We start from the raw sequence: 10,475 nt of genomic DNA, 5'->3' as shown, positions 1-10,475 counted from the left end.
AACATTATATATGTGTATATATATATATATATATATATATAGCATTGTGTGTATAAAAAGGCTTGTGGATGAGTCCTCGGTGAAGAATTTTGAGACATTTCCGTAAATGGTTCCATCGAGAGCAGGAGAGAACTGAACAGAGATTGTAGGGTTAAAGAAATTGTTGCTGCATCTTTGCCAATTTTCATTGTACAATAGGAGAAAAAAAAAAGAAGTCCCTCTCCCCAAAGTCTTCAATGTCTACCTCTACATACAATAACTTACAAGTTTATTTATTTAAATAATTGTAAAACATCTTACATTTTTTTTCATTTGAAAAGAGATTAAACTATAAGTCAATACACACATACGTCCACATTCCATCACTCATATCAGCATATCCGGTTTCATAGCAAAGTCCGCTCATGCTGGTACCCTGTTTTGAGATTTCTTTTTTTTTTCTGCATAAACTAAATTGGTATCTGAAAAGCTCCATAGAAAATAGAAACTTCGACTTTTTTTTTCCTACAAAGTAAAACAAAGAGTATCCAAAATATCAAGCTTGAATGGTTGGCCAACCTGTTCCTTCTTTTAATATTCTATAAACATTAGGAAGGCTTTGAGTCCACAGGGAAACAAAACAAAACAAAAACACAAAAAAGCTTGTGCTCCAGATTCAATCCCATAACCTGCATACTTCTGGATCTTGGCCAATTCCTTTTTTTTTTTTTAAATGTTCTTGAGTATTGATGTCTCCAACTTGGAACAGTCTCTTAGCAACGCTATAAAATTTCCATTCCTTCTGGCACACAGCTTCCCCCATCAACTCAGCTTCTAGTGCTTCATTATTATTATTTTTTTAAGTTCCGTAACAAATAAGTAGTTTTGTGCTGTAGAAAAAAAAGGGGGGTGGAGCAGGAAGAAACCCCAGCAATGCCTTCTCTTCTTTCACATTGGAGGTACAACAAGACCAGTCATGGCTGGAAAACAAACAAACAGACAGACAATATTTACATTTTCAAAACAGAAACTTGCAGAAATAATGCAGATCCTAGGTGTCGGCAAAGGGGGCGGGGCGGGGGAGGAGTTTCAGAAAGGATGGCAGCCAGAACCATACGTTCGAAGTCCCGCCTTTTTATAAGCATGCATCATAAAGAGAGGCGGAGCTTCAATGGCATAGTCCTGCCTATGGAACTGACTTATTTATTTATTAAATTGATAGGTCATCCATCTCATTCTCAAAGGGACTCTGGCCAGTTTACAATTTATTTATTTATTTATTTATGAGACTTATATACCGCTTTAAGTGCAAGCACTCTCTAAGCGGTGTACACCAGTAAGCAATGTATATATATATATTTACATTGCCCCCAACAATCTGGGTCCTCATTTTACCTACCCCGGAAGGATGGAAGGCTGAGTCAACCTTGAGCCGGTGAGATTTGAACCGCTGACCTGCTGAACACAGTCAGCTAAAGTGGCCTGCAGTACTGCACTCTAACTGCTGCGCCACAATAGAATAAAAGCAAAAATGTAAAACCATTAAAAACAAAAGCATCAGAAGCAACAGGGATGAATAAAACAAAGGATCAAGGACACAAGCAGATGAAGACATATTGACCATCAGTCATTTGTACCTGTTCCTTAACAGGTCATTCCTTTAAATGTTCAAAAAAATTTCACTAGTCCAGAATGTTTTAGCCAAGATGGTGATTAAGAACACGCTAATTGGAACCTACATTTTTCATTTTATTTATGTATTTAAAAGATTTTCTATGGCCACCCATCTTAAGCATCTCTGGGTGGCTGATGGTAACGTTTCAATGATAACGTAAAATTTAAATGCGTATCTACGCGAATGTAAACCTCCATTCAAATTCTCTGAAAGAAGCTAGCAAAGCACGTATATCTGATTTGCAGCCGTCCACTCTACAGCTGTTCTTTTATGAATGCAGGGGAAAAACAAACACATCCACGCACCTTCCTTATAATTCCTAATATATTTCGACACTGATTTTCCTATCATTCCAATGCTAAAAAAGTTCTCACGTACTTTTCACCCAGGGATCCTTCAATGTACCCCTTCTTCCTTAAATTTTACGTCTAGCTTTCAAAGATTTCAACAGCCTCTAATGTTTACAATGCAATCCTATATTTGTCTACTCAAAAGGAAACCCAGTGGAACTTGGGGGGGACTTACTCCCAATTAAGTAAACAAATATAAGATTGCACTATTTCCCATTCTGACATGGGAAATAAGAGCTATTCCATCCTTTTTGTTATATTCTGTCTTAAGTTATGGATAACTTGGATGCTAAATACTAAATGAAACATTAGCCTTCTTCAGACATTTGTTTTTTAAATGGACATGCTGGCAGACAAATGGTTTTTTTGTTCTCTGCCCAGCCCTTCATCCCTTTTATTAGTGTTTGGTAATCATAGTAGGAGATTAGTAATTAATAGTCATCCTGTTTTGGGAGGCTTCTCAAATTTATAATGCAATCATATAAAATCTGTGTGTGCATGAAGAGGAGGAAGAGGAAGGGAAGTCCACAAAATACAACCCCCCCCCCCAAAAAAAAACAGTAACAAAAATGCCCAAAAGAAAATAAACTGAAAAGGAGACAGCTAGGGAAACAGCTTTGGAACTGAAAATCTGAATTTCAGGTTTGTAACACTAGTTGCCCAGAATGAAATTGAATCTCTCCAGAACATAAGCAATATTGGGTCTCAGGAGAAATGGTATTTTCTATTTATTTATATCCCACCTGCATTATTAAACAAATAACTCAAGGTGGCAAACATGTCAAAAACACCTTTTCTCCTCCTATTTTTCTCCTCAACAACACCCCTGTGAGGTGGCTTGGGCTGAGAGAAAACAGCTGGCCCAGCTGGCTTTCATGGCTAAGGCAGGACTTGAACTCCTGGTCTCCTACTTTCTAGCCTGGAGCTTAATCACTAGATCAAACTGGCTTTCCAAACAAAACAGGTCCTCTTTTCTCAGCTTTAACTTTGTTCAGTCCGAAGGGGCCTTCTAATATTCTCAAATTGCTGGGCAGGAAAATTGGCAAAATGATTGTTTTTTTGTTTTTTTTAGACTTCCTCCATGAAAAAAACTTAAGGGGGATTTCCTCCGATGGCATGAGAAGCGATAAGAAAATAAATGTCCATCAAGGAGGAGTGGGTGATTAAGACCAGGAAGGATAGCAATTGCTTTGGGCCAGCTCAGTGCCTGCTTTGCTGCCATCAATTCCTTTCTAACCGACGGCTTCTTCAATTGTAAAATAATTGAAGGAATATTAATTGATTTCTAAAATGTCAAAATCTTTCCTGGAATAGAAGAAGGTGGATTTCTGTAGCTTGGCTTTTGTTCTCCGAGGCTGCTTCCTCCCACCCATCCACCTCCTTGGGGGCTCTGCTGTCAAAAGCCTATTTCCCAGCCTGCACTACTTTTTATTGAATGTTTGTGAGCTTCGGATTAAGGTCTTACACCAAACGCAAAGCTGTAATTATTTTTGCCTGTATTACTATATATTGAATCGATGTAACTTTTCAATAAAGGTGGTTCAATGCAGGACAAGGCATTCGGTGATGAGTGGGGAATATAGGAACTGCCGGGGTGATTATCCCACAGGGATCCTCTACTCTCTCTCTCTCTCTCCTTTATTTTACTTTATTGGAGAGAAATGGAAGAAAGAATTGGAGGTGAGCTGCATTGTATTAACCTCCAAAGGCAGCCATTATCAGATGAAAGGCTTGATTAAACTTGTCAAAAATCAGCCAAAAGCTAAGGTGACTTGCGCATCTTAGGCATGTGTCCTTAATAATGCTAATAAACATGCCTCCGAGAAAAGAAATCTTGTTTCTTTCCTTTTTTAAAAACAAAAACAAAAATTGGAGCAGAACTGTCCTTAAAGATGCAGCTAAATGAAGGAATGGAAGGAGCGATCAGAATGTTAAAATAGTGCATTTCTGAGGGTGGGAAAAAGCTGCCACCATGTTCAAAGTTGGCTTTGTTGAAGAACTGCTTGTCTCTATCCCACAACAAGATCTTCAGCAGATTTCTATGAGATGCTCCCAGGGTTGAGTTGCCACAATTTAATGAGGTAGCATGGCTCCAGAAGCTTAAAATGATGGTTTTAGATCTCTTGAAGCATAGAGACAATATGTAGCAGACAGGATGTTTTAGCACCCGTGGATCCTTGTTAGTTGCCTGAAGGCAAGAAGCTGCTATTGGGCTCCAGGTCTTTCAGATTATGGTCTACCACCAAATAATTACTACAAAACCAAAATAAGATATTAAATAAATGTCTTTGTAACTTGCTAATGAATATGCTTCCATGTTCACAGTTCTTTTGCACACCCTCCATATTTCTTTCTGCAGTGCAGATTGCATTTGTGAAATGTGACATTCCTATGAGAACATTAATTGTTTCATTCAGGGCATGCCCTCAAATTCCTAGGCGTTTCCCCCATCTTTCTGAATGTTCAGACAAACGCCAAACAGCCTTATATAAAATTCATCGCAGGGAAAGGCATTGGGTAGCAATGGACTTCAGTTTATTTTTCCATCATGAACCAACAGGGCCATGTGAGTTTTTAATATATAGATTTGGTAACTGTCAACTTTTATTGCTGTAACAGGTTGGAAGTATTTAGTGCTTGGATGGAAAACTACAAGCAAATTCCAGAATTACGGACTGGACTTGGAAATTTGGGGGGAAGGCAGAGAGACAGAAAGCAACGACAAGTTCCTTGCGTACTGTTTCGAAGACTATATATACAGGCCTCATTACGCAATCATTAGGAGTCCAGTTTGATTTGAGGACGTTTTTATTTATGGCATTCCTTGATCTCTCTCTGGCTGATTTCTTTCAATATATTGGACATTCACTAGGGCAAACTCGCTGTTCCAGAGGCGATCAAATTTTTCAAGAGCTGAACTCAGTAATGAAAACAGGAGAGAGATGAGTGCAAGCCCTTTCAAAAATCAGGCATACTTATTTAAAAAGAAGAAAATGCAATGGCGTGTAACACTTCCTCTTTTCATTAGCTGCTTCTGACACGGCCTCTGAGGGATACTCCAGTAACTTGTTGGAAAAGGGAAAGAAAAATAGCTTTGGTTTGGTAACAAGATACATGATCGCTTTGGACATGCATTGCTCAAGTTCTATCAGCTTTGAAATTTCTTTCATTACTAAAACCATCACGTCTTGAATGTTTTTTTTTTTTTTCCCTCTTGGTAAAAGCCTTGTATTGAGATTGCTATAAAATGTACTTCGGGAAGCGCTGTAGAATTCCAGAGTGCTGGGTTTTGTTTTGTTTTTCAATATTTGGTACATCTTCTGTCTAAATGTCCTAGCCCAATGCAGAGAAACTGAAGTATGCTGGCCTTGTTTTGTGTCCATTTCACAACATCAGGCTATGCATAGTTCAGTTTGCTGGACACATGGGGTTGGGTCAGTGTTCACTTTATGCTTATGGGGCACCTAGGGATGAACTATGACTGGTGCAAGGGCATAGCTTTCCTGCAATAGTGATGTGTGTGGGAATATTGGTTTGGGACTTAAAGAAAACTAACAGTGCCCAAAACTGGTGGAGGAGCAAGGGGGCAATCTGTGTGCCACAATATCACAATGCAAATTCAACCCCTTTTTTCTATGCTTGACATGCTGCACACAGGCACATAAAGGGAAATGCTTATGTGGCAACCTCAGGGGTTCAGATGCCTTGTCATTTTAACAAAACTTCAAGATTCAATGGATGCCTATGAAGGCAAGTAGAAAGCAGATTGGGAGTAGATCTAGCTGGCAGTGGATACAGGATTGCTTTGCAGAAGGGCTTTTGAAGCTTACTTTTTAATTAAAAGGGTCCACCTTTTAAAATTACTGTAGGGTGCTTTACTGAAAAGAAATTAGAAAAAAAAATGCAGAAATTGATCTCTCTTTCCCTTTGTGTGTATGTGTGTGTGTGAGAGAGAGAGATAAAGAACATAGATAGATAGATAGATAGATAGATAGATAGATAGATAGATAGATAGATAGATAGATAGATAGACAGACAGACAGACAGACAGACAGACAGACAGACAGACATAGATAGAGGGGGGGGAGGGAGAGAGAGAGATCATCAATTGTTTTGCTATTGGGCAGGGGAATAAACAATGTTCTGCTCCCATTATTTAATCTACTCATATATTTGCATTGTTAGGAAGGAAGGAAGGAAGGAAGGAAGGAAGGAAGGAAGGAAGGAAGGAAGGAAGGAAGGAAAAGAAAGAAAGAAAGAAAGAAAGAAAGAAAGAAAGAAAGAAAGAAAGAAAGAAAGAAAGAAAAAAAGAAAACTGAATATAGCAACCTGACCTGGGATTTCTCCAGCCCATGCCTCATCATGTATCAGAATCCAGCCAGAAAAATGCCTCTTGTCAGTTTCAACTCCCTTGGACTCCTGGCAGAGGTGAAACTGACAAGGAGCTTCTCCAGATTGTGCCTCCAGGCTTTTCATCAGCTTTCACCTCCTGCTGCATCCCACAAGGTAGGAGCACTCAGGCTCCAAGTAATTTTATTGGGAGATGCATAGCCAGATGTGATCCCTTTGCCAGCTACATGCCTGCAGATAAAGGCAAGGGTTTCTTTGCTTTTTCAGCTGCCAATTCAAGCTACGGAGGTAGCAGGGGAGTAAATTAATCTCCCCCCTCCTAGGAAGCACCTTGGAACCAAGCTAGCAAGTAATTATAATATTACAGGCTAAAAGGAATTGCATTCCTCTGTTACAAAATGAATGGATTTTACCAAGAAACAGATTGCAGCACTTTAAACCACAAACTGAGAACTTGGGTAAACAATCTTATTTTGTTATTTGGGACAAAAAGCTTAGATTAATATCTCACTTTTTTCAAACTGTTTTCCCCACTATGAAATATTTTGAATGTGTCACTCTAATAAATACAATTTTATTTAAATGTGTGGATTGTAATGTTCATAGTCATTCTGGTTTACAATGTAAACATTTGCATATTACCCCAGCAATCTGGCTCCTCATTTGACCGATCTCGGAAGGATGAGAGCCAGAGTTAACCTTGAGCCCATCAGGATCAAACTCTAAGCTGTGGGCAGAGCTTGCCTGCAATACTGCACTTTATCTCTGGGAGTCTTATCTATATATATATATATATATATATATATATATATATATATATATATATATATATATATATATATATATATATATACATACATATCAGAAAAGAATGAATTTTCCTGCCATCCACTGTCTTACTAAGATCTGGACTGATCTGCCAATCTGCTCTTATCAACAGATCTCTGTTTTGAGTTTCTGTTCTCTTCTGTCTCCGTTTTGAACTTTAACATATATAATCATCATTAACAATAATACAGTACACAATTCTGCGACAAGCAATCTTTCATAGCCCTGCTAGGTGGCAGCACCTAGCTGACCTTAGTTAAGTATGGCTGGATTTGTTACTCCTTGGCTGCATTACCACCAGGAAATTCCAGAGTTGTAATCTAGAATGGGAAGTTGAAGAACAAACAAACAGAAGAAGACAATCACAAATAGTTCCATATTACTACCAAGAAAACTACATGGACATACAGGTAATGTTCAACTTATGACCGCAACTGAGCTCAAACTTTCCGTTGCTAAGCAATACAGTGGTTAAGAGAGTTTTGTCCCATTTTTATGATCTATCCTAAGTGAATAATCATAGTTGTTAAGTTAGTAGCACGGTTATTAAGTCAATCTGGCTTCCCCTGTTGACTTTGCTTGTCAGGAGGGCACAAAGTGTGATCACATGACCCCGGGACACCGCAACTGTCACAAATACATGCCAGTTGCCAACTGTCTGAACTTGATCACATGACCATGGGGATGCTGCATTAGTTGTAAGTGTGAAAAACATTCATGTCATTTTTTTCAGTGCCGTTGTAGCGTCAAACGGTCCCTAAACAAATGGTTATAAGTTGAGGACTACCTGTATTCATGAAATTATTAGGAGCTGAGCATGTAATGGAGACGTTCATCTTAGTTAACCCAAGTGTCTACATGTACTCTTATACAATAATTTGATCCCCTCTCTCCATATCATAAGATTTCCATGATCTCACAAGCATCTTGTAGATCTCATGATCTTTTATCAATGTTAAAAAAATGAACTTACAATTTTTCAACTTTAGTTTTGGGTGGGTATGGGCTGTTTTATATGGATCTTTATCATAGGTTGATATGGAACAGTCCTGAACAAGCTCAGTATGATAAGAAATTAGAGTGAACTATTTACAAAATGACAGTCCTGTTTCTCTCTCTGGCAATTCCCTTGAATGGAGAATTTAGGGAGAGAGAGAAAGCAAGATCAGTTTTACATGTCCATTACCTGTTGATTTGCTTCCTTCTGAATGTCTAAACCAGTGTTTCTCAACTTGACCCAAAGGTGCTTTTTCATGAGGCAACTGGACTTCTCTTTGAAGACGTTTTGCTTCTCATCCAAGATGTTTCTTCAGCTCTTCAGCTTGGAGCTGAAGAAGCTTCTTGGATGAGAACTGAATGTCTTCAAAGAGTAAAAGAAAAGTCCAGTTGCCTCATGAAAAAGCATCTTTGGGATCACCGTGACCTGGATGACTGAGAATCTCCATAGACACTTGGCAACTTGAAGATGTGTGAACTTCAAGCTCAGTGGGGATTCTTGGAGTTGAAGTCCACACATCTTCAAGTTGTCAAGGTTGAGAAACACTGGTCTAGATCATGGGTCTTCAAACTTGGCTCTTTTATGACTTGTGGACTTCAACGCCCAGAATTCCTTAGCCAGGCATGCTGGCTAAGGAATTCTGGAAGTTGAAGTCCACAAGTCATAAAAGGGCCAAGTTTGAAGACCTTTGGTCCAGATCACCAAGAGGCTATCAGGTTTGGTGGACCCTTGTTTTGAACTGGACTTCCCTCAGTTATACCCAAGTTGGCTTAATTCTATGGTTCTATGGTTCAGCCCTGTCCACTGCAAGCCCAACAAAACAGATGATTAAAAATTTAATTCAGACTTCAGATTAGTGTCTCAATTTCAACAGAAATAGTTACTAATACTATTTTTAAAGTATACACCCCCACATCTAAAATGAAACTTAGATTCATACCTGATATTTAAATTGGTTACTGAATTAATACATTTTCTAGTTTTGCATATACACTGAGATATAAATTAACCAACAGCAGAATTTATCCAAGATAAAACATTAATGAACATTAACTGACTGTGTATTTGCTCTGCAAAAGACCTGATCAAGCATGCCACAGAAAACCAACAATTGATCTCCCTTCTATCCTGCAATTTAAAGTGATCCAATTTATTTTACAACTTCAGAATTGTGGGCCTTGTACTGCCCAGAAAGTATGGAATAAATTAAACATCGCTTGTGCTCCTGTTCATTCTCTTGTGCTCTGTTCTATGCAAATCTATAACGCTGTTTCGATGTAGAAAGTTCTATTAAAATGTGTAGAACCAGTTTGATCCAAACTGTCAATCTGGTTCGGGGCATCTAGTTCAAAAAAAGACAGATTTAGATGGCCAGTCCAACTTGGAAAGCTGGTTTGTTTCTGAAATTTCAACTAACAAGTGAATAGAAGCACAGCAAAGCTGGGTAGGACCCATCATGGTCACCTCCTCTCTTGACCCAGGAAAAGGATTTCTTATAGCAAGAGAAGTAACAACAGCAATCAGAGAAGAGGCATCAGAAGCCGTAGGGATGTTTTTCCTGTTTAGATGCAAAAATAGCCACATTTGCACGGCTCCAGCCATTTCCAATTTGCTGCTCTCCATCTGGGCTGAGGTGATTAGACACCGGAGTACTCATCGCTTCGCTTTGCCTCACGTCACATTACATCTTGTCCACACTACTTTTAAGCAGGCTCAACGTCCAACATAAAATCAATGCCAGGCTTCTCCGATCAGGCCACCTGAAATCAATTTGGGGTTGCTGACAAAGACGAGGCCCTACTGTTCCTACCTACCTCGCCTGGCTGCAGAGCGAAAAAGCAGAGCAGATGGCATGCAGGAAGTAAAAAGCAGGACCACATGGTCCTAGAGAGGTTATCTAAGGGTATTCCCATGTCTTTCCCAACACCACTCAAGGAGCCAAGTTTCAAGTGGGTTCCTCCCATCAAGCAGCACGTTCTTCATTAAGGATTGGTGATAAAAGCATGCAAAAATACTATGCAGAACAGGTGAAAATCCAGACTGGTTTATCTAGTCCAACATCCTCTTCACACATTGGTTAGTTAGGAGGTGTCTCTAGGAAGCTAGCAAAGAAGTCTTGAATGCGGATGACCTTTCATGCTGTTGTCTTCTCTTGTCTCTCCAGAAAGTATATTAAATGACATGCAACTACTATCAGTTTTTACATATTAGCAGGGCTAAGCAATGAAATCGTTGACCTTGATTGATTCTTAGAATGCAGCTGCTTTGGCCACAGCTCTGGCCCTTGCAATGGTTT

General features: G+C 39.1%; 1 protein-coding gene across 2 annotated transcripts in view; it reads right to left on the bottom strand.

The window, feature by feature from the left end:
• Window positions 1-430: 430 nt before the first annotated feature.
• EBF2 (EBF transcription factor 2) overlaps window positions 431-10,475 on the bottom strand; it is a 198,430-nt gene continuing 188,385 nt past the window's right edge. Inside the window, exons 16-17 of one of the 2 annotated variants that reach the window (XM_039354182.1) lie at window positions 7,434-7,502; window positions 431-959 (exon numbers count right to left, since the gene is read on the bottom strand). In XM_039354182.1, coding sequence (XP_039210116.1) covers window positions 7,474-7,502 — 29 coding nt within the window. In that variant the 3' untranslated portion in view covers window positions 431-959; window positions 7,434-7,473. The remainder of the gene's footprint in view (window positions 960-7,433; window positions 7,503-10,475) is intronic. The other variant, XM_039354181.1, reaches the window with a different exon arrangement.

Source organism: Crotalus tigris, unplaced genomic scaffold (assembly GCF_016545835.1).
Source record: "Crotalus tigris isolate CLP2741 ecotype Arizona unplaced genomic scaffold, ASM1654583v1 scf7180000018549.3470463, whole genome shotgun sequence".
In the NCBI taxonomy this organism is placed as follows: domain Eukaryota; kingdom Metazoa; phylum Chordata; class Lepidosauria; order Squamata; family Viperidae; genus Crotalus; species Crotalus tigris.
The sequence above is the reverse complement of the archived record's forward strand: the minus strand, read 5'-3'. Positions and strand labels throughout refer to the sequence as shown.